General features: G+C 31.3%; 2 protein-coding genes and 1 long non-coding RNA gene across 4 annotated transcripts in view; 1 reads left to right on the top strand and 2 right to left on the bottom strand.

Annotated features, from left to right (window-relative positions):
* The window catches only part of LOC115880085 (limbic system-associated membrane protein-like), a 548,835-nt gene that overhangs the window by 425,726 nt on the left and 97,339 nt on the right, over positions 1 to 25,770 (bottom strand). The gene's annotated exons all lie outside the window — the stretch shown is intronic.
* On the top strand, positions 15,460 to 17,940 carry LOC115880067. Of its 2 annotated transcripts, none has more exons than XM_030897194.1 (3): positions 15,460 to 15,587; positions 15,652 to 15,772; positions 16,132 to 17,940. In XM_030897194.1, exons 1-3 carry the CDS (start codon positions 15,493 to 15,495, stop codon positions 16,573 to 16,575), a joined length of 660 nt encoding a protein of 219 aa, XP_030753054.1. In that variant the 5' UTR covers positions 15,460 to 15,492; the 3' UTR covers positions 16,576 to 17,940. The 2 variants fall into 2 exon arrangements, with proteins under 2 accessions (XP_030753054.1, XP_030753053.1); XM_030897193.1 differs by having other exon boundaries at positions 15,649 to 15,772.
* On the bottom strand, positions 17,434 to 18,157 carry LOC115880068. The gene is made up of 2 exons (XR_004049801.1): positions 17,874 to 18,157; positions 17,434 to 17,785 (listed from the first exon to the last, which is right to left on the bottom strand). It is a non-coding gene; the product is annotated as an uncharacterized LOC115880068 (long non-coding RNA).

Here is a 25,770-nt window from a genome sequence, read left to right as displayed (position 1 = left end):
TCAAAGTAGTTTATTTTATTTTACAAAGAAATAAGTTGGTACAATTGGAACGCATAGCGGGAAATTAATATATTTAAAATTTGAGTGACAAGTGATTACTTCAAAATATTATGAAAAGAAAACTGTATAAAACTGAAAAAATCTAATCGAGTTATTTTATTTAAAAAAAATGCTATGTGTTAATACAAACAAACAAGAACAAAACACCGCATTCCAAAAAATATAAAAGAGAACTAATTCTTACTTTCAAGCTTCAAGAAACTTCCCTCATTTATTATTATATTTATCAATATAACTAGTGTACAAATACAAATTTGTATTATTCCACAGGAAGAAATAAAATAACATAAATAAAACAAATTATTTTATTAATAATAAAACTTACCGAATTTTATATCTTAAATGTTGATTAATTAACTTTAATCTTAATTTTTTTAAACCAGTACCTTTTGACATTATTTTTCTGCAGTAGTAAAATCCATTATTTACCTATCGTGTGATGTCGTTCTATAGCTATTCCAGTTTTTAGTAATATTTAGTACGATCCTTGTACCATATACGAGATGCACTTATCTATGACGAGATGGTATACAAACTTTATTGATAGTAACTTTATTGGTGTATAAGACTTTCTGCCTGGGCACCGATTATTAACTATAAACTGTGCTCTGGGTCTACAAATAATTTTCCCTCGATTTTTCCTCCACTTGACTTCAAAAGACACAAAACACACGTAATAATACTAATTAAAATGAATTATCTTCCAAAACGCAGGCTATTTGACATAAGTTGGCACAAAATTATAACCTATAATTTGGCAAGACTTTGACAAGCCTCAAAAATCTAAAGGCGAGTTCATATGCATCGGCGTCCGTTTCTCGTTCATCGTTCCGTCAAACCAATAAAATTGAAATATGATCTGTCATTTTTGAAATAAACCAATAAAACTGGTTAAAAACAACAAGAGATGATGCATGACGGATTAATATTTAAACCCATCCATAGTTAACTTAAAAAATATTAGAAACTTTTTTTAGTAAAATAAATAGATTGGTATGGACATCATATGCTTTTCTTCTGTCATCGTCTGTCAAAATCTTACCTGATAAAAAAAAACAGAGTATATCGTGCATATTTACTTCTTTTAACAGACCTCCTATCTTCTAGTTTTCGAGATCCCAATGATGACGCTCAAATTTGAGACACCCTATACAGAGGGAAAACGAATTCTCAGGAATGTTTATTGTGATTTTGTTTGATTTTGTGATCCCTTGTTTGATTTTGTAAGTGTCTAGGTCTGGGATCCGTAAGTGAGAACAGGAAGTCATTGATAATACAGGGTGGCCCGAACTGTATTCCGGAAACTTCGGCAGCATATTCTGCAGATAAAAATAAATAAAACAGTTCGTATAAATCTATGTCCTAAAATGCCTAGTTTCAGAGATAGAGGGTGTAGAAATTTTTTAGAAATTTCTTTTTTATTTCTATTTTTTACAAATAATTTATGAAGTAACGTCAATATTTGGATGAAAATTGGTGTCTGGAAGTTTTTTGACATGAGAAATTTGATTTTGATGTCAATCTGACTCCTATTTGTAGGTGGCGTCACCTACTTGTGTTTTAACTGTTTTGAAAAGTAATAAATTTTCGTCGGTACTCGTATAAAACTACTGAGTGAAAAAATATACTTTTCCGTGATATTTTAAATAAAAAATGAATATTGATAAAAATCGCTTCATGCAACCGTTCTCAAGATACTTAGAATAGAAATAGTCAATACATGTCATTACTGAGAAAAATAAACATGTTGAGTGGATAGTTATTTGACTGAAATGATAAATTTAACTTTTTATTTTTTTAAATTAATCATAAATTTTTCTTCGAAAAAATAGTGATAAAACAGTTTCTGTTGAACTTTTGGCACAAAAACATTTCAAACTTATGATTCAGTCTAATAACTGTTTAGTCAACATGTTTAATTTATGTCAGTGATGACAGGTATTGATAATTTAGATTCCAAATATCTCGAGAACAATTACTCGTAGCGATTTTTACCACCTTTTTGCGTAAAAAAACGTCGTAAATGAATATTTTTATAGTCAGTAGTTTTATACAGGTAGGGACGAAAATTTATTACTCTTCAAACCAGTTAAAAAATACGTAGGTGGCGCCCCCTACAAGTAGCAATCATATTGACATCAAAATCAAATTTTCATCCAAATAATGACGTTACTTACAAAAATTATTTGGCAAAAATCGAAATAAAAATGAAACTTTTACACCCTGTATCTGAGGCCAAAGTAAACTAATAACATCACTGGTAATAAAATATATATTATGAACAAATCAGTCAAATTGCAGGTTGGAAAAAAAGAAACAGTGGCTAAAATAAAACTAAATTCAGAAGGTTTCCTCACATGAGATTGTACTTTGTAATTAATATAGTATAATTAATTTTATTAACTATCAACACATATTTATGTAATGCCTAAAGAACATCAACGTAAATTTTTGCGACTTGAGCTCTTACAATCGCATATAAAAAATAATCTTATACACAATATTATACATATAAAAAAATAAAAATTAAAATAAAAATTCTATAATACAATTCACTTAATCTAACAATATATCTATTGTATTCCCTTACCAGTTACAAAACTTTATTATTATACTTTTATCCCAAAAAGGAAATTGTTAAAGTAGGCCACAAACTGCTAAAAAGTTTTAATACTTCTAAGTACGTTGGTTAAAGAAGATTTACAAGACGGCTTGTACAAAGTTTGAAGTAACATATAAAGGAGACGTAAGGCACGATCTTTACACTTGTATTAAAATTAGTGACAATAAAACTTCGCTTTGTAATACAACAGTAGGAACAGAGTACTAAGTTTGTATTTAAAATACTGAATAGATGAGGATTGTTCAATAGTTAATACTAAAAAAAAAAAAAAATAATAATAATATTTGTTTCTGTCATTGGTTTTGCTTTAATAAGTCTTATTAATATTTTTGAGCTGTAATATTAAGTATTTTTGATTGAATAAAGTCATAAAAATGTTTTAACCAATTAAGGCTTGATTAATATTATGAAACAGAGCAGTCTGTTACATATATTTCGCATTTTTCTTGGTAGAACATCAGTATAAAACGTACAAAAACCAAGAAAGAAGTAAAACAATGTGCAAAATATCATACGTTTGAAAAAATTCAGAGTAAGAGTATGTGTAGAAATGAAGCTTACTGTCATTTTATATGAAAAATGATATGGTGAATGTCATGGATCGTTATTTCAACAATGGCATCTAGTTGACTTGGAATTTTTTCCGATCATATGGTAGATATATTCACACAATAGCAATCATAAAATAATTACAATAATTATAAAATTTACTTGCATATAATACTATAATAGAAAACTAATATATCAGCAAAATAAAACACTAATTCACCTCAATACACCAAAACATTTTAGTTTAGCACTGGACACGCGTTTTACTAACCATGTTAACTTGGAACTTTATTCATCTGCTGATGATGCTAACATGGTTAGCGAAATGTCCAGTGCAAAAATAAAGTGCTGTGGTGTATTGCGGTAACATAGTGTTTTATTTTGCTGTTGAAACATTAAAGGTTCCAACCCCAACTGTAAACTAGAATATATCTGATAATTTTTTTTCTCAAAGAAAATATCTAGTGAAATTGAGTGTATTAATATGTTTTACTGCAGGATTTAACTAAAATACCCAATATCTGAGAGATTTACACAATTTAAATGTTTGTGATACATATTTTGTTAGCATTACAATTATTGTAGAAAATACCCAGGCTTTTTAAGTAGTTAAAGGCAATATCAGTCCAAGCAGTAATTTTTATTTCATAATTTACCATTGTCTATCACTTTCAAGCAGGAACATTCGGTGACCGTCTGGAAGCTCTGTCGTGATAAATTTAAATAATTTAAAGAATGTATAATCTATTGACACACAATGCCCATTCAGATCAATCAGTTCGGTGCCGGATGAGATTGGGAATCGCGTGAGTAAGAGACGATTTAGGCACTCGCCAATCCGGTAAGCCATTGAAAATGATATGGCCGAAAACTACGGTTCGGATTCCACGTAAACAAAGTTAGCCCCGTTCAGATTAGACTTAGCAACAAAAAAGAGGCGTTATAATACTTTACTTTTACTTTTAAGAAAAAAAAATCCATTTTTAAAATTTCTCATTATATCCTATCAACGAGTACCACCGGAAATGTATTTGTTTATATCTGGGGGCACGACAGTCGAGCAAATCCGTACCATTCTTTTCTCGAAGGTATTAGCGACAGTTTTGAGCACCCTCTAACTTAGTTGTGGATAAAGCAAAAATATTAATTTTCGCTATACGTGAAGAAATCCTACAGCTGGCTAGGTTACCAAAATTTCTAGTAAATATACCTCATAGAAAGAAAGAATAAAAAATCTCGAAATATCCTTATCAAAAAAAATCATCGTTAAGTTAGCTGTCTAGCCGCTACCGGTAATCGACTTTCCGACGATGGTAATAGGAGAACCGGTGATAGGACTGTTTTCCAGGTTGCTCCATCTGTCTAAAATATTATCAGCGTTACAGTGTTGCCGGATCATTTGAAAAGTGGTAGTATCTTTGTTATTTTAAATATAACACCCAGTATATTATTGCATTTTTGGAAACTGCTCTCATATCTCATAATTTTTTAGTATACTAACCCTATACCTATCTCTTACAGTTTTCCAGATAAAAAATAAAATATGATTAAAATTGACAAAAAATAAAACATGATTTTGAATAAGCAATGGTAAAATCATGAACTGAACATTACTAAAGTTGATATTTGGGTTATAACGAAAGTCGAAAACACAAGTCGTTAGAAAACTAGAATTAATTCATTTGATATTATCTGATTTTATACGATATGTTTATGAATTATTGCTAGTTAAACTTCTTTAATATTATTTTGAATGATATATTAACCGAGAAAAAAATAGTAGGATAACCTACAAAAGAAATGAGATTCCATCAAAAACATAGAATATACAAAAATGTCAAGTCTCGCAACACAATTCTTCCACTAGAAAAATTTGTGAGATCTCATGTAAAACCACGTCAGTTTATTTTATTTAGTTTCTCTTTAAGCACCTATTCAACAAGTTTGTTATTAATTGTTACTATCAATATTAGTCATCTTTATTTCTGTAATAATTATAATGACTTGGCAATTTCATGATATGATATTCTATTCTAATTAAAAAACTTATCTTTAAGAAGAGCACTGTTTAGATTTACTTAGGAATCGAGGTGGTAGATTATTTTTTTTATAATTATGGTTCTGTGCAATTGCCAAGTCATTATAATTATTACAGAAATGAAGATGACTAATATTGATACTAACAATTTATAACGAAACTGTTGATTAGGTGCTTAAAGAGAGGCTAACTAAAATAAACTGACTTGGTTTTACATGAGATCTCACAACTTTTTCGAGTGGAAGAATTGTGTTGCGAGACTTTTTTTTGCATTCTATGTTTTTGATGGGATATGATTTACTGCAGGATTTAACTAAATACCCAATAACTTACAGGTTTACACAATTTATATGTTTCTGATACATATATTTTGTTTTGTATTACAAATTTACCAAAATACCCAGCCTTTTCAGTAATTAAAGACAATGTCATGTCCAAGCAGTGATTTTTATTTCATTGTCTGGAACCTCTGTCGTGATAATGTTCAATCATGTAAAGAATGTACCGTATGATCAAAAAAAAAAACGGCGTCCAGTTGGCTGGGAAATGACGATCGATGACATTTTCCATATAAATTTACATATAAAAAATCACAGCGATCTTCATTTCATAGCCATCGCTGACGCCGTTTTTTTCGATCATACGGAATAATCTATTGACACATAATTGTCCATTCAAGCCAGTTCGGTGCCAGATGAAATCGGATATCTCGTGAGTAAGAGTCGCTTTAGACACTCGCCAAATCGGTAGGCCATTAACAATATGGCCGAGGACCGCGGTTCAGATTACGCGTAAACCAAGCAGGACTCGTCCAGATTAGTCTTAGCAGCAAACAATATACTGTAGTGTAACAACCCATGTTCGTCAACAAAATTGAAGAGGTAATATTTTGGCCAACTGTATAACAAACAATTTAAATGAGAAAAAGGAACCTACGTTGTGTTAAAAATATTTTTATTGTGATTACCTCGGATGCGCCTCGACAGAAGCAATATTTTGGAAAATTTGAGGAGAATAGCCCTACTAAACTTGTAAATAGCCCTACTTATTTTATTAAGTGAAATGAATGGAGTGCCGTACTCTGCCTGAAATTCGCGAGTAAAATAGTACGGCAGAAAAAACCCCGATCACTATTCCAGAGATCCAGAGAATCTAAGTATGCTGACCTGAACTTTAATAAAAGAGAAATATTAATAATATAAAAGCTGTCCTCATACCTAGGTTTATAGTTTAATACATTCAAAATATGCCACATTTATATCGTTCAAAACTGAAGAGTTTTTTGTTAGTTTAATGGGTCCCCACCCGTAGGTACGAGGGTCCTTGTTGCGGGCTTGACGCTAAAGTTGAAGGTTTGGTGCCAATATCTTTAGAAATTATATATATCTTTAGAAATACTATATATATATATATATATATATATATATATATATATATATATATATATATATATATATATATATATATATATATATATATATATATATATATATATATATATATATATATATATATATATATATATATGTATATATATATATATTATATATATATATATATATATATATATATATATATATATATATATATATATATATATATATATTATATATATGAATTATTCTATTTATTGTTTTCGTTTGCCCTTTTTACGAGCTAAGATATTCGCTCATGCACGGTCGAAAATGGTTGTACACCTTTCCCTTTTGTGAGAATAAGGGCCTTGTACACTCAACAAGGTCCTTATTCTCACAAACCACAAACATCGGCACGAAGGAACAGCAAACGACTTTATTTAGATTACTTTTAAACTGAAATCATTTACAGCATAAAAATGGATTCCACTAAATGCATACACATGTTATATTTATATATTCTCAGATGAAATAAATAAGGAAAAACTTTAATAACTTTACCTTTAATAACATTCTTGGTCACAAAACTTACGAATCAAAATAACATCAACGCGTCTCGAATGGTGGTCTAAAAACTTTTATTTTTTAACTTAACTTTTAACTATTATCTCTGTTCGTCGCCTGATTTCCCTCTCCCTAGTTTTTCGAATAATATTTTAAAAATCAATAATTTTATTTATGTATACAGAGTGTCTTAAAAATGACTGTTTTGAATTTAAAGAAATATGTCTATTTTTAAATATAAGCGACTTTACTTTTACCCTTGTTTATATATTCTTAAAGTTGGTCAACCGACTAGACAAAATGTGCTGCTAACTGGAGGACAAATCGTGAACCTTTCGGGGCGGAGTCAAAAATATCGATTATTTTCGTTATTTTCCTCAGAGTAATGTAATAATATAGCCCGGGTATCTGCGAACTTTAACAGTGATCAGCTGATTAAGAAATTAAACGAAACTTTTATTTTATTGTAAATTGTGGATTATTTTTGACTGTTATTTTAAGAATTCTAAACCGTATTAACAAAGAAATTATTATTTCGATATGTTGGTACATTATTTACAATTTATGATAATGCTAATTGGCTGTTAATTAATATTTAAAAAAAAGTTACATACCTATTTTAATTTGATTTAATGCAGGTTTATAAAAGAATCATTTCATTCTTAGATTATTTTATTCTAAATTGAGTGCTTTACGAATTTTACGATATTTTTTTTGAAAACAAAACTTTTACATTTTTGATGCTAACTAATTGGCATGGTATTATTGGTATGGAAATTAGCCAAGAAAGAAAAGAATTGACTATAACTTGAAATTTTTCGAAAAAAACATATTATACCTATCGCTGAAAAGCTTAAAAAATGGCGCTTTTTATGAAGTCATGGCCAACTATGGTTTACTAAAAAAAACATATGTTTGTGTCATATGTTAAAAATGACAGACTTTAGAAAAAAAAACAGAAAACACAAACTCATTAGGTATGTGATTATCTACAACTTTTATCTGAAAACTTTTTGTCTAAAATACCGTATGATCGAATAAAAACGGCGTCAGCGATGGCTATGAAATGACGATCAATGATATTTCCCATATAGGTAATTTTATATATAAAATGACAGCGATCTTCACTTCATAGCCATCGTTGACGCCGTTTTTATTCGATCATACGGTAGATTATAATGGAATTAGAGACAAGTTTTAAAATAGCCAAAATTTGTTTTTTTCGAAATATCTAATAAGCCTTGAACTTCTCCGAAAAATCCGAAAAGCGCATATTTATGACCCCACCAAACTGCAATTCTTTCCCCATTAACCGACTCTCTATATCCAGTAGTTTCCGAGATGCCCATAGAGAACATCGTAGGAAACTCACCCTGTATAGTATTTTGAAACTAACTATTGTTATTATTTGACTGTTTAATTTGATTAATAAGGCTAGATTAATTTAATTTCAAATAAATTTGATCAGTTTTTGTTTTTGTATATTCTGCTACCAGAAAACCAAGATTATATGATAACGCACTTTTCAACGAAGTTGAAGGAAGATATAGTGTATCTATCATAATACTTAATAGAACTACTACAATTATTACAAGAAAAACAAAAAGAAGAAATACCCAAATACCCCTTCATCTACTACTCAACTACAAAATAAACGAATATAATCTCTTAAAAACACTACACAACTACTTATTCTTGTATTCTACACTGAACAAATTATCAAACTTACTAATTTATCAAACAAAAAGAAAAAATAACAAAATTATCCCTTCACCTACTACTTAACTACAAAATAAACTATAAAAACACTACTAAACTATTTTTGGTAGACTACACTAACATGCTACACTAAACACTATAATTAAACTTAATAAATTAATCTAATTTTACACTACACCTACAAAGAAAAAAGAAATATGAACATTTTCTAAAACTAGAAGAAACAGAACTTCCATACGTGCAACCAGGATAATAGGTCAAGGGGACAAAGAATATAAAATACTTTAAAATGTGAATTCAGAAAGAAAAAATACCTGGAAAATTATCTAAACAAACATTTTTATTTCTTATCAGTGAGAAGCATCGGCCTTGTCGGCCTTGAAGAATTTGTCAGGTATTTACAATGGTCGAATTGTATAATTGCCAGCTTTTATAGCATATCTAATAGATAAAAAGTATCTGGTCGATTAGTAACCAATTGGCACAGTCCGAAAATTATCGATTTTTGTTTTCTCTGTTTTTATTGGTATTTTCAAAATTCAGAGTAACAAAAAATATTTTTCTGTAGGGAAACCGGTCCTGCCATCTAATAGTCTTAGTCTATAAACCTCTTAGGTTGATCTACTTTAAAAATATATATACAAGGCTTTTACTTTCAAGCAAAAAATACTATTTTTAAAATCTCTCATTATATCCTTTCAGTGAGTTCCACTAGAAATGTATTCGTTTATATTTTATTTTCAAAGCAATAATAACTATAATCATTTTTCATTATTTCCCCGACAAATAACCCGCCATTATAAAACCCAAGCGTCGGCCGTGGATAAAACAAACTGCAACGGCCTGGATGCATAGTTTTGAGCCGGCGAATTCGGCGAATGGAAAGAGATTGATTAGCATGCCATTGTTTAACAACGTCGAGATCCATGTTAGCTGGAAGTTGAGTTATACGCTAGCAGGAAGCAATACGTTTCGGTACGGTCACCCATTTATAATAGGGAGGAACAATGACGGCAGGTGCTTTGACAATGGCGGTTTTCAAGCCATTCCTTAAATGAAAATCGACTATTAGGGAATATCTGAAGTGACGTTGCGAGTAGAATTATTTGCATAAGTGATTTCTACACCTCTGTTTAGTGATGGGCATTACGATTCTTTTTAGTGAATCGAATCACATGATTCAATTTCTCATCTTGAATCGACTCCTACGATTCGTTCATTTGAACGAACCACATGTACAATTTACCTTTCATAAAAACAAGAATCGTAACTGGCACTACAGCGATAATTTGGTCGGACAATTACTTAGAGGATCAGAAAAAGAAATATACAGTTCTTTTATTTGTTTTTCAACACTTTATGACACTGGCGTAATTGGATTGATTATTTTACCATTAATATTAAATTATCAATCTAATTCATAGGTATGTATTATTTATTAAAGACTACTTAATACCAATTTAATATTTTTAGCATGTTTTAATTTCGATTTAATAATTATATAATAAATAGTTTATAATACCGTATGATCGATAAAATGATGTCCAGTTCGCTTGGAAATGAATATCGATGACATTCCCTATATAATGTTAAAATGACATCAATCTTCATTTCATAACCACCGCTGACGACGTTTTTTTATCATATTAAGCCAACAATGTTTATTTCGAGTTGAATAAAATAACGATTTCGTCTTTTAGTCCGACATTTAATGGTTTATAGTTGGTAAATATTATTTTAACAAAAATATTAACGTGAAAATTAAATGCATTACAGATACTCCCACACTAAGTACAGTATAAATAAGTTTTTTTCTTGTAAATAACTTTCTTATCGTTTGTATTTTATGTTTAGGGCTTTTATTCAAGTCTAAATATTAGTGCCCGACTCTCTGTCTTTATCACCGCCGCGCTGCGCCGTAGAAACTAACGATGGCGTTATGATCCGATTCAATTATTTAAGACTCTTTTTTACGGCTCATCGTTCAAATTTTATGGATCCGTGCTGACTATGATTCAATTAAACGAACCGTATTGTAAGCAATGAATCAATTCTCACGACTCTTTGAACGAAAAAGCTGTAGAAACGAACGATAGCATTGTGATCCGATTCAATTCTCAGGACTTTATTTTATAACTCGTTCGTTCAAATTTTATGGATACGTGCTGGCCACCAATCAATTAAACGAACCGTATTCTAAGCACTGAATCGAATCTCATGGTTCATTTTTAAAATTACTCGTTCAAATGAACGACTCGTTCGACCTTTGCCCACCTCTGATCATTTTTTTAAAAATCCCGTGAATATTGCGACAATTGTTCACCTCATACGACACGGAGTATTGCAGCTAAATGGTTAGATTTTTAAAATTTTTAAATTGGGAGTAATGGGATATTTGGAGGACTACTAAAGCTACAATTTAAAATTATTTTGATATTTGATTTAGTTTCTAAGATTATAATAAAGATAAATTTAATTAAGGTTTGCCGCACTTTAATCTTACCATTTATGAAATATTTTCGACTTTGTCGAAATGTAGTAACAATTTTTATGCCTCATTTCTCTGGCGTATTTAAGTTTTTAAAACTATATTCTACTGAAGTTTTTCTATACAGGGTTGTTCACCACATACGACACGGAGTATTGTAGCTAAACGATTAGATTTTTACAAATTGTAAGTTATATTTTTTTAAATTGAACACTCTGTATATTATGGCATTTTTAGATTCTACGATTAAAATAAAGGTAAATTTGATAAAGGTTTATTACACTTAAACCTTACTGTTTTTGAAATATTTTCACTTTTGTGAAATTGCAGTCAAAATTTTAAGGCTTCATTTCTCCCAGGGTATCAAAGTTTTTAATACTAAATATTTACTGAAGTTTATTTATCGACCAGTTATTGTGCTGCAATAATAAAAATTATACTACCTTATACAGAGTGTCCAAAATTTTATTTTAAATAATTAATATCTTTAAATGGCAATAACTTCTTTAATTTAAATGGAACACCCTGTATATTTTATGAGAATCAGATGCACAATTTAATTGTCTATCATCTTGTATTATACCATTTTTTACCTATCTCTTCAAGTTTCCGTAGAAAATGCAGTTTCTTGTAATTTAAAACTCATTTATCAATATACCCATGGAATACTGACATTTTAGATTATTTTTAAAGACTTACCAAATTTTTAAAGAGTACAGATACTAATATTGTCGACATAGTTTGTTTATTTCATTAAAAATTAAAAAGAATCTGTTTAAATATTTGTTAAAGAGGACCAATTAATACGATTCCAGTATTCAAACTACATTAATTGACCCTTTGCGTTGAATAATAATAATTACTCCAAATACTAAAAAACTGAATTTTGTATGTGTATTAGACAGTGTGGTAAAAAGAAACACCTTAAAAATGATATTTCATTTTTTGGCAAATGCTTATTTATAACAACAGAGACATTCGTTTTCATAACTTATTATTATATTGATTTCTGAAATCCACATTTATTTAGAATAATTTATTAACGAACATAATTAAGTATGTAATTAATTAGTATTTGGGCGGAAATAATGGTGGTATATTTAATTAATGGTATACTCTTTTATAAAGATTTAAATAGTTTTCTTTTTGCATAGAAGTGGGCTAGTAATATTATCATTTTGCTAAAAACGATAATATTACTAGCCTGTACATTTTGGACCTTTGTTGCTTTAAAAACAATCTAAAATGTATCTACCCATTTCATGGGTATATTGATAAATGAGGTCTAAATTATAAGAAAATGCATTTTATACGAAAACTTGAAGAGATAGGTAAAAAGTGGCGTAATATAATTTGATAGACAATTAAATTGTACATCTGATTCTCCTAAAATATACAGGGCGTTCTATTTAAATTAAACAAGTTATTGCCGTTTAAAGCTAGAAATAATTTAAAATAAATTTTTAGACACTCTGTATGAGGTAGTAATGTTTTTATTATTGCAACCCGATAACTGATCAATAAATAGACTTCAGTAAATATATAGTATTAAAAACTTTGATACCCTTGGAGAAATGAAGCCTTAAAATTTTTACTGCAATTTCACAAAATTGAAAATATTTCAAAAACGGTAAGGTTTAAGTATGATAAATCAAATTTACCTATATTTTAATCGTAGAAACTAAAAATGTAATAATATACAGGGCATTCCATTTAAAAAATACAACTTTGATATTTTTTATTTATTTGAGACACTCTGTATCTTGTAAAAATATTTTTAAATTGTAGCTCTAATAGTCCTGCAACTAACCCAAAGCTTACAATTTATAAAAATCTAATCGTTTAGCTACAATACTCCGTGTTGTATGTGGTGAACAACCCTGTATACTACATTTTGTGTTGCAATAATAAAGACTTATTTAATTTAAATGGACTACCCTGTATATTTTACGTGAATCAGATGCATCTCCAAAGTGCATCTCTTTTGAAGCTGAGAAACAAAGGCGTATGCAGATTCTGTGGGGGAAATTGGGAAACACCACAACACCTTATGCACTGAGTGCGCCGAGACGACAACCGTTCGTGCCATAAACTTAGGTACGGATGATGAGGTACGGTTTTGGTACGGGTACTGGTTTTTATCAAAGCTTTGTGACTGTATGATGAGGTATAACCCGTTATAACTCAAAAAAGGGGAACATATATTAGATCTGTATATAAGGTCGCAGTGATTAACACCCCACCCAAAACATTCTACATTCTACCTATATCTTCAAGTTTTTGTAGAAAATGCATTTTCTTATAATTTAGACCTCATTTATCGATATAATCATGGAGTATTAATGAATTAATCTACGACAATGTCATTATGACACATTTAACATTGTCATTTGGATGTCATTATGGCTTTCATAATAGCACTAGTGCTATTATGAATTCATAATAACAGGCAAATTTTAAAATAAGAAACAAGCAAAAACGTATAATTAATTGTAATATCAGTACAATTGGTTAAATTAATTCCAGACGATGACAGGTGAGTTGAATCTTTAGAAAGTAAATTTATTGTTGAAGACCCATCATTGCCAGAAATGTTACCAAAATATTACATGACACTTTTTTCTTATTTCTTTGGAATTTTCTATATAGCTCTCTGCCACTGTGTTAGAGCGCCAGCCACCATGTCTTTTAACAGTTAATAAATCCACTCCTAAATCTGCAAGCAACGACGCAGACGATCTACGGAAACAATGTCCAGTGTATTGTTCTGGATTTGGAAGCCTTAGGAACAATGCTATTTTATACGGCATTTTTCCTAAAGTATTAATGCCAACGGGTTGCTTAATACATTTTCCATTTCTGTACCCCACAAAAAATCGAGTATGCTCTGTGTTGCTTGGCCGCATAGCTATATATATTCCAACCATTTCCACCATATTTATTCCTTCAACATTCCCTTTCGTTATAAAAAAAATCTCGTGATATCTTTGTTTTCGTAAATGGAATAATGACATGAATGCATTGTCCTTCATCTTTAACATCTTGCAGCTGCAGATTTGCAATTCGATACGCCGCCGCCGGCAGGCTCCCGCAAGTCCCACTGTCAATAAAACTTTTGTCATGAAATTAGTTTTATCATCGGTTTCCAAGAAAAAACGAGTTATGTCTTCTTTTCTTAAAATTCTCGATCTTTTTGACCGAAATCAATTATCGCAATTAAATGGACGTACTTATACTAATATCTGTATTTTTCCCCAGTGATATAACAGAACGTAGCATGGAATAATATACCCAAAGTGATGAAGCCTTCCTATGTTTTAAAAGATGTTCAAAATATGCCAGGAGAACCTTTTCGGTACTACTATTCTTGATTCCTTTCCCTGTACACCAATCTTCAAGTTTTACATAGGCTTGCTCGTACGTTTGTCTTGATTTTTCGGGAAATAGGGAATCGACAACGTTTTGCGCAATGCCTTCAATATCCCAAGGGACACTTTCAGAATCAGAATCACCCATATTAATATTATTTTTTGCTTTTTGCTAAAACTGAACGTTTAACACAAAATTGAACATCAATAATTGAGTTGTCAAAGTCAAAATGGAAACAATCAACAAGCACGGTTACCACGGCGTCGACTAATATGGGCACCTGATAATTTTGAATTTTAATTTTTATGAGGATATCTCTGATATTTTAAATTAAATCAAATCTCTTTGGATCGTCCCTCGTGTCGTGTCGTAGATTAAATTTTGAATGATACACGGTCGATACGAACTTTTTAATGAAACTTGTGTAACTAAGCCACTCGGCTAACGCCTCGTGGCTTAACGTTACACGCATTTAATTATGATGTTCGTATCGAACTTGTATCATTAATAACTATGATAATGACTGAGACTGAAATGTGTTTGAATAGACCTTAATAAAACTTCGTAAAGCCTCGTTCAGAACCTTTCCTCGTTCGGAACCTTCTTTTTCAGAAGAAGCAGAAAAACTTTTGACTTTTCCACTAATTATACTTCAGAACTTGCGAGCAATGTCATTTTGGCCTTTGATTGTCACTATGGAGGGCTTAAAAAAGGAGATTTATCGGCAATGGGCAAATTTGAAATTTCTGTCCCCACTTTTAAGCAGCTTCCTCGGTTTGACAGCAGAGGCACTGCGATCGACTGGGATACTACATTTTCATTGTTAGTATACGATTTAATTGTGTTTTTAATAAAATTTATAGTTAATTTACTGAATTTTTAGCAGTACAACAATGAGTCGTGGTAGAAATTGCTTTGTACCTGGCTGTACAAGTGGGAATCCCAATAAAAACAAGGCAAATAAAGAACGGGGTGAAAGAAACCCAAGCCTTTTCAAAGCTCCTAATGTAAGTAGTATGACTATTTATTTATAAAAATTATGGATAGATGTTAAGAAAAACATTAAAATTATATACTGTCAGTGTACAGATTAAATTATAAACCAAATTAATAGGAAATATAGCCTAAAATCAACATGTGTATAACATAACCTAGGAGGCCTTGTTATAAAATTAAAATAATTTAATACTTACTAGGTGCTAAAATTACCTGTTGACATGTACCTATATTAACCACAGTTTGAACAGTGCTATTGAAAGTGAATATTAAATATTTATACTTCAAGATCGTATTCTCAAAATAACAGCTTTAATAGTGAAAAATGTTTTTTTTTTATTTTATTTAACAATTATATATCTTTTATTAGGATCCTAGCTTGCTACAGCAGTGGCAAAAGGCGATACCCAGATCAGACAAGACACTTAGCAGCAAAGATGCTGTTTGTGAACTACATTTTCTAGATGAAGATATTTTGACTCATTATGAGATCAAATTAACTGACGGAACTATCAGTAGAATTGAGCGGGGTAGACCATTATTAAAGGAGGGTTCAATTCCAAGAATTTTTCCTAACCTGCCTTCATATTTCTCTAGTAATAAAAGAAAGAGGAAACCACCATGTGTAAGGAGTGAAGCAACTGAAAAAGTTTCTAATTCAAAAAAAGTAAAAGGTCTGCCTATTAATCATGTTGAAAATCAAACTTCAGAACCTAACTTTGAGAATGAGAATGAAATTCTTCGTGATATTACTAATGTGCCAGTTGATGTTACAGACAGTAGAGTTACTATGTTCACAAATTTGAAAAAATAGTTTGCATATGTCAGATTGTAAATTATTATAAAAATTATTTAGATTTTTGACTAGCCGTCGCAAGACGCTTTTTCATTGAGGAATAATAAGAAATAATTTGAAAATTATTGTATTGTGGTTGATACTTTTGATTGTGTATATAAACCATTTAGAATAGTTTTTATGAATATGAATAAGCTCTTTAAATTAATATGTAGGTATATTGTAGCTAGGTATTTTTTTAGAATGCATTTTTTTTAAATTGTAATTTTTTGTGTTCTTGATATAATATGATGTTCCTGTTTTATTTTTTGGCATAGTACATATAGATATTTAATATCTAAGTGCTAAATTGTATATTAAATTTATATATTGTATATTTTATTTATTAAATTTAGTGGAATTAGTTAATAGAAACAAAAGTTGTAATGTATTAATATTGCTAAATAAATATTTATATGATGAAATAAGTCAGCGTATATACATATTCACAACTCTGTATTTTTGTGCTTTTGAAATAAACTGAGTACATTATTTATTCATTAATATTTTATTTACAAACCTACCTTATATTAATAAAGTGAATATCAATAGAAAAACCTTTACAATTATTAGGTGACATTGAATATAATATATCTTGAATTTAATTGTCTACGAAACAGTGACAATTTGCAAAACTTTGCTAATGACATTAAAACTTACAATTCAACGCTAGAAAAAACGCTATTGAACACAGGAAACGTTTCAGCTCAATATACCTACTCTCTAGTTTCAGCTATAAAAAGTTATGGAATAGATAACACCGATCAAAGGGTGCAATGGTAACGTTCGTCTTCAGTTTCCATTTATGATTAAGTTATTCCTGATAAAATACTCTTAATTTTCGTTATTCAATCTGTCAATCGCCATAAAACCACTACTAGTTCGAAAGATTTTAATGTTTATTAAAATGGTATCACACTAAACTGCATGTAAACATGTCAATTTCAAATGTTTTAATGAAAAACTATGAACCTTTAAACTGCATCAACAAAACTATTAATAAAACACTAACACAATCACACCATAAACTATTTCATTCGCATTTCTCATCAAGAAACAATTACTGTTTACATCAAATCAAAGGTTGAACTGGTGATAAATTTGTTGCTGGAACTTCTATCTTTTTTGTACAACAGTTCTAGGGAAGATTTATTTTAGCAGCTTATATGTTTCTTCGGTCGTGTATGCACTAAAAAGAACCACATAATAAAACATTTTTATAATATCAACTTAGGAAAAGGATATATTAAACCGGCATCTAATATAACCTAACTAACTTTTCAAACTCAAATTTAAGGTTTTGTATTCACAATTTTAGCCACGCACATTGCTCAATTAGAAAAACCACGTTTCTAAAAGCTAACTCTGGTAAAAATATGCCCAAATATTAACTTGGCTCTATAATTTATAACAAAATAGTTATTCTTGCCATAAGAAGCTGTGTATTTCTAGTATCCCAATCATCACAAGCGCCCCTAACGGCGATTTTCGAACTTCATTTAGATCTCAAAAACTGGGCCCATAATTTTTGCGTTCGATTCGCCTCCTCCTTTTAGACTCCATAATTGTCACCCATGGTACAAAGAATACACGGTATGATATTGCGCAGGTTGGTCGCTACGTCACAGGTGATAACTGGCGCTATTGGTCAGCACTCTCCGCGCGCCAGTTCAAATCGTCAAGATATTGTTATAAACCTGTTTTTTTGTTTATATACCGTCATTGAATTATCGCTAAGCAAGTTACTGTGGAGCAGTGCGTAAGGAGTCGGGCTAGGAAGCGAGAGACCTGAGTTCGAATCTCGGCCGGGACATAACTTTTTATTTATTTTTTAAATACTGTTGTATTCTATAGTTTATTTTTGTAGTATAAAAAAAGAACTATTTATTCTGTTATTTTTTAATCTCCGGTATTAATATAAATTGATTGTTGGTACAACACCTCATTTAATATAAAATAATATTCTAATTTTTGAAATGTATCGGGCACTAATTGTACCTAAAAGTAATATATTTTTAGTGATATACCATATTGTAAACTATTTAATATTTCAGTCACTTAAAAAGTTAATTTGTATTGAATAATTGCCTACCATTAAAGGAAATTTGAGCTATATAATCCTTGATGGTCATATTCTAGGTATGCAAATACTTCCTCTAAATTTTGGGTTTCGTTGAACCGATTTATTCTCTAACCTGAAACATCTACATATAAAAAGAAGCACAGGTCACTAATTATAATAGACTTCACCCTTGGAATTACTTCTATCACAATTACAATACATTCATCTGCATTGGCATTTTCTACTTTTCGATTGTGGTTACTTTTCCATAGATATCCTCATCTCTGTCCTCATGTGAATTCAGAGGCAATGAACATGAAAATTATTTACCATAAACATCGCAAACTAAAAACCTAATAAACAATTTTATACCGAATATAGAAATAAATTTAGTATTCTTACCTATTATTATCGTCCAAATCCATGTTAATAGATAATTATTTTTAAATATATTTTTGGAACTGCTGGTTTTAGTAATTATTAAATTAAACGAACTAAAAAGTCTTAAAAATAAACAATTCTTAACCATAACCCCAAAAAATGTAGATCTCCTGTCAACTTTCTTTATTTTTTATTTATTCATTATTTTCCTAGTGACGTCACAGGTGGTATGCGCGAACTGAACGAAATTGGAGCCGCTATCGATCATACCTTGTATTCTTTGTACCATGATTATCACACATCAAAAAAAATTTTGGTTAGAAATCAAAAATGTATTGTTTTATAAGCTAAATATTATGCTTTCTCTATGGATACAACAGACTACCGCAAGCTGTTGCTAGGATATTTTATTAATTTTAATTGTGTTTTTTAGACATTGTGAATGATCGTAAACTAAAAAGTATAAAGTGTAATTGAAACCAATAATTTATTCCACTAATTGGGAGGTTCTGAATGAAGCTTTATTGTCACTAACTTTAATACAAGTGTAAAGATCGTGCCTTACGTCTCCTTTATATGTGGCTGGCTAGGTTACCAAAATATCTAGAAATTTACCTCATAATTTATGAATTATCGCTTGTCAAATTTCTTTAATTTCGACATTGACTCACTGACAGATCATCAAAATTCTAAGGTACTTCTAGATGTGACTTCAAATTTCGAATTTTAGGTAGCTTTAAGCTTATAATGGAAAGAAAAAATTGAAAATCTCTAAATATCCTTATGCATCAAAAGTTAACTGTCTAGCCGCTACCGGTAACCGACTTTGCGACGATGGTAATAGGAGGACCGGTGATAGGAGGATTGTTTTGAAAATTTGAATTTTTATATAAAGGCACCTGCTCCATCTGTCTAAAATATTATTAGCGTTACAGTGTTGCCGGATCGTTTGAAAAGTGGTAGCATCTTTGTTATTTTAAATGAAACACCCAGTATATTATTACATTTTTGGAAACTACATATCTCATAATAACTCTCATATCTCATAATTTGTTTTATTATACTAACATATACCTATCTCTTATAGTTTTCGAGATAATGTATAAAACTGACAAAACATAAAACATGATTTTGAATAAGCAATGGTAAAATCGTGAATTGAATATTGTTAAAGATGATATTTGGGTTATAACGACAGTCGGAAACACAAGTCGTTAGAAAACTAGAATTAATCCATTTGATATTATCTGACTTTATACGATAATTCAAAGTTTATGAATTATTGCTAGTCAAACTTTATTAATATTATTTTGAATGATATATTACTTAGGTTACCCGAGAAAAAATAACAGGATAACATCCAAAAAAAAATATTGATTTGATTTAATTAATTTATAATTCACCATTGTCTATCACTTTCAACCAGGGGCATTCGGTGACCGTCTGGAAGCTCGTGATAATATTCAATAATGTAACGTATGATCAAAAAAAAAGCGGCTAAGAAATGACGATAAATGACATTTCCTATATAAATTTACATATAAAAAACCACACGGATCTTCATTTCATAGCCATCGCTGACGCCGTTTTTTTCGATCATACGGTATAATCTATTGACACATAATTGTCCATTCAAGCCAGTTCGGTGCCAGATGAAATCGGATATCTCGTGAGTAAGAGTCGCTTTAGATACTCGCCAAGTTGATAGGCCATTGACAATAATATGGCCGAGGACCGGGGGTTCAGATTCCGCGTAAACCAAGTAGGTCTCGTCCAGATTAGTCTTAGCAGCAAACAAGATACTGTAGTGTAACAACCCATGTTCGTCAACAAAGTTGAAGAGGTAATATTTTGTATATACTGTATAACAAACAACTTAAATGAAAGAAAGGGAACTACGTTGTGTTAAAAATATTTTTATTGTGATTACCTCGGATGTGCCTGGTATGTTACCTCGGATGAACCTCTAATGAACGTAGCATGAAATAATATACCCAAAGTGATGAAGCCTTCCTATGTTTTAAAAGATGTTCAAAATATGCCAGGAGAACCTTTTCGGTACTACTATTCTTGATTCCTTTCCCTTTACACCAATCTTCAAGTTTTACATAGGCTTGCTCGTACGTTTGTCTTGATTTTTCGGGAAGTAGGGAATCGACAACGTTTTGCGCAATGCCTTCAATATCCGAAGGGACACTTTCAGAATCAGAATCACCCATATTAATATTATTTTTTGCTTTTTGCTAAAACTGAACGTTTAACACAAAATTGAACATCAATAATTGAGTTGTCAAAGTCAAAATGGAAACAATCAACAAGCACGATTACCACGGCGTCGACTAATATGGGCACCTGATAATTTTGAATTTTAATTTTTATGAGGATATCTCTGATATTTTAAATTAAATCAAATCTCTTTGGATCGTCCCTTGTGTCGTGTCGTAGATTAAATTTTGAATGATACACGGTCGATACGAACTTTTTAATGAAACTTGTGTAACTAAGCCAGTCGGCTAACGCCTCGTGGCTTAACGTTACACGCATTTAATTATAATGTTCGTATCGAACTTGTATCATTAATAACTATGATAATGATTGAGACTGAAATGTGTTTGAATAGACCGTAATAAAACTTCGTAAAGCCTCGTTCAGAACCTTTCCTCGTTCGGAACCTTCTTTTTCAGAAGAAGCAGAAAATGTTTGTTAACTTTTCTGAATGCTTAAGCTTCAATCAGAATCTCCAAATTAGTGGAATGAATTAGTGGTTTCAATTACACTTTATACTTTTTAGTTTACGATTATTCACAATGTTAATTAATAGAATTAAAAACACATTAAAATAATTAATAGAATATCCAAGGAACAGCTTGCGTTAGTCAGTTGTATCCATAGAGAAAGCCTAATATTTAGCTTATAAAACAATCAACTTTTGATTTCTAACCACAATTTCTCTTGTTGGAAGATAATCAATGGTCAAAATAACATTTTTCGCAAATTTTGAAGTATAATTAGTCGAAAAGTTAAAATTTTGAAAACTTTTTCTACTAATTGAAAATGTCTACCACTAATTTTGATTTTGTTCTGAATGCGTACATTAAAATTAAAAGAACAAACTTTTAGGTTAATTGAAACCACTAATTGCGAGGTTTTGAATGACGCTTAATGATTGAAAAATACTACCACTAATTTTAAAATTCTGAATGCTTATATTGAAATTAGAGAAACAAATTTCTGCGCTAATTCAAACTATATACTAATTTATTCACTAATTTCGAGGTTCTGAATGCCCCTTAAATTTTAAAAAGAACCTATTGATAATATCGCATCTCTAAAACGTAAAACTTTCAATGCCAAAGATAATAAATATCCATCAAGTATCGGTTAGCTTTATTCATTTTATTCTATTAATGTTCTATCTATTGCGAAAATTGGCAGACAAAAGAGCTCACGTTAAGTTTGCCATAGATACTTTCCGAAAGCTGTTAGATCTTTCGTTATTGTTCTTAACGGCGTTTATAATAAACTGTCCGTTATAATAATAAATGAATGGCTCTAACAGAACGTGGTGCATCCTACAAAGTTATAATTCAACTTCCGGCTAACATGGACCTCGGCGTTAAACAAAAGCACGCTAATCAATCTCTTCTATTCACCAGGGCAGAGAATTAAAATTAGCATACAGGTTGGTGGATTTTTCTATTTTTGTTAAAGCTAATCTAAACGAGTATAATAATAAAAACATGATTAACCTTGATAACACATTTAAAAGTATAAGATTTAATTTAAGAGTTCAAGATTGCTTTTTTGTATAACGATTTATGTTAATAGGTAACAACTTTTACATTCTCATTTATTATAGAATTGTTTTAACGCAGATGTTATGTTTTTATGTTTTTTTCATAATATTTTTACGATGTTTCGTACACTATGAAACCCCATTATCATTGGCGACAAAATCATCCGATTTAAATGATATTTGGTATGTCCATAAAATAGACCAAGACCAACTTGACCGTCTACGATACGTGTCGCTGTGACAGTTTTGCCGTAAGAACGCCAGACGTGGCGTACTCAGATAAGCTCATCAATATATGCTCAGAGACTCAGGCAGCACTTGGGGTGTTTACGAGCCTAAAGGGATCGTCGAGACTCGTCTGGGAATGCCTGGAGGAACTGGGAGCTCTGGCACGAAGGAACAAATGTAAATTGTTCTGGGTACCGGCCCATAGCGCCATCCAAGGCAATGAAAAAGTCGATGAACTAGCTAGGCACACGATAGGAAATAATAATCATATTGAATAATTATATTGATAAATGTAACGACGGGCTAGCACCCTGTCATCCGGAAAATAATTACCTTGATAAAAATTTCGACCAAAAGCCTCGGAACCAGGACGGATCAAATCGAAGACGACAAACGCTACGGAAAAGGACTTTGAAACTAGCCACGTGGAATGTGCAAGGTATAAGGACCAAACAACAAGAAGTGTTTAGTGAAATAAATAAAATGAAGATCGACATTTGTGTGCTAACGGAGACCAGAAGGAAAGGCAAAGGAACAGAGACCGTGGGAGAGTACATCCACATATTTAGTGGTGTAAACAAGGAAACTAGGGCAAAAAGAGGCGTTTCGGTAGCTATACACAAAAGACTAAAAAACAACATAAAAAGCTGGGACGAAATAGACGAACAAATTATAAAAGTCGAAATACACAAAAACCACCGACAAATGATAATAATAGGAGTATATGCCCCTAGCGACGATGCGGATCCGTTAACAAAAGATATGTTTTTCAATAAACTAACGCACATAATATCCGACATTAAACACGATAAAGAACTATTCTTACTGGGAGACTTCAACTCAAGAACGGGAACAGAAACCAATAGCCCAGTGGTGGGGCAGTACGGAGAGAGGTCAACCAACGACAATGGTCTCAGGCTAAGAGCCATGTGCGAAAGCCTAAATTTAAAAATTGTGAACGGCTTCTTCCCTCATAGAGACATTCATAAGTTTACGTGGACTCAACCAACTCGCCAGCTACGCTCCATAATTGACTATCTGATACAGCGACAAAACTCAAAACTAAAAACCATTGACGTAAGGGCTTACCGTAGAGCAGAATGTGGATCGGACCATCATTTGGTGGTATCAAAAACAGTAGTAGAGTACAGAAAGATTTACACTGTAGTAGATAGAACTATACACGACAGATTCGTACAAGTAGAAACAAAAAAATACAATTTAGAAAGTTTTATGCAAGAGGCGACACGATTTCTGTACAAACTAAGACTAGCCAATAAACTAGCATATATAAGAAGGGACAACGTAAACGCTGAAACGTTGTATGAACAAACAAAACAATGCATTCACGAAGCAGCTGAAGAAGCGTTAGGGCAACAAGATAAGCAAATGACGGAAAAATCAGAATGGTGGTCTGAAAACTTAAAAAAACCTATAGAAGAAAAAAAGCGATCCTACCAGAAATGGCATAGTACCCACAGCGACCACGACAGAGAAGAATATGCAAGATTAAATAGAATGGTTAAACGCGAAGTAGCTAAAAGCAAAAACAAAATGTGGGAAACCAAATGTGAGAGAGTGGAAAGATATATGGGAAGTACAAGAGTGTCAGAAGCGTGGAAGACAATAAGAAACCTTAGAAGAGACGAAAAGCAAAACAGTAAACTAGAACTTATAAGCATGGAAAAGTGGGAAGACCATTACAAACAGTTACTGACAGAAAACAGGACAGAATTCAAACTAGAAGTGCCAGATTTGAAAAACGCAAAAGATGTAGAGGTAAATGAAATAAGTGTAAACGAGATAAAGAAAGCATTGAAGAACTCAAAAAATGGAAAAGCTGCGGGGCCGGGAAACATTTTCATTGAGCTAATAAAGCAGGGACCCGATATATTATTGGAAATACTAGCTGATATCTTCAACAGATGCCTGATAAAAAACGAAAACATTCCTGAAGACTGGAACCTGGCGTACATCAGCTCTATCTTTAAGAAAGGAGACAAAAAAAGGTGTAGCAACTACAGAGGCATTAGTTTGACAAGCTCAATGGGAAGGTTGTATGGCAGGATATTAAAAGAGAGAATAGAAGAGAGCTTTGAAGAAATAGAAGAACAAGGTAGTTTCCGCGCTGGGCGTTCTTGTACAGACAACATATTTGTGTTACAACAAATAGGTAATTGAAAAAAGCAGAGCTCGAAATTTGGACACGCATCTGGTATTTATAGATTTAGAGAAAGCCTATGACACGGTGCCTTTGAAGAAATTATTTGAAATCTTGGTTGAGGCAAATGTGAGGCAAATATCAATGCAATCTGGAATATGTACAAAAATCCAAAAAGTATGATCAGACAGGGGAAGTTCCTATCGGAATCCTTCCTGACATCTAAAGGACTTAGACAGGGGTGCAGTTTATCACCTACCTTATTTAAAATATATATCCAGGAGGCATTGAAAAACTGGAGAAGGAAGAGTAGAGCTATGGGAATAGAGATTGACAACCACTGTCTATCGACCTTGTTCTTTGCAGACGACCAAGTTATTGTTGCAGGTTGTGAGGAGGATGCCGACTATATGTTGAGGAAACTTGAGGAAGAATACGACAGATGGGGACTCAATATCAACCTCACAAAAACCGAATACCTGAAAGTAGGAGAAGAACAAACTGAAGATCCTGAACTACACATACATGAAATTAAAAGATGTAGCG

The sequence above is a fragment of the Sitophilus oryzae genome, unplaced genomic scaffold, assembly GCF_002938485.1.
Source record: "Sitophilus oryzae breed Bouriz unplaced genomic scaffold, Soryzae_2.0 scaffold_1614_pilon_pilon, whole genome shotgun sequence".
Classification (NCBI taxonomy): domain Eukaryota; kingdom Metazoa; phylum Arthropoda; class Insecta; order Coleoptera; family Curculionidae; genus Sitophilus; species Sitophilus oryzae.
This window is presented reverse-complemented; position numbering and strand designations above follow the sequence as displayed.

Bases quoted from the DNA above. Each gene is read 5' to 3' on its own strand.
- LOC115880067 (XM_030897193.1), top strand. From the start codon at position 15,493: ATGGGCAAATTTGAAATTTCTGTCCCCACTTTTAAGCAGCTTCCTCGG. The intron at 15,588-15,648 runs GTTAGTATACGA...CTGAATTTTTAG, and splicing joins TGGGATACTACATTTTCATT to CAGTACAACAATGAGTCGTG. The intron at 15,773-16,131 runs GTAAGTAGTATG...ATCTTTTATTAG, and splicing joins GCCTTTTCAAAGCTCCTAAT to GATCCTAGCTTGCTACAGCA.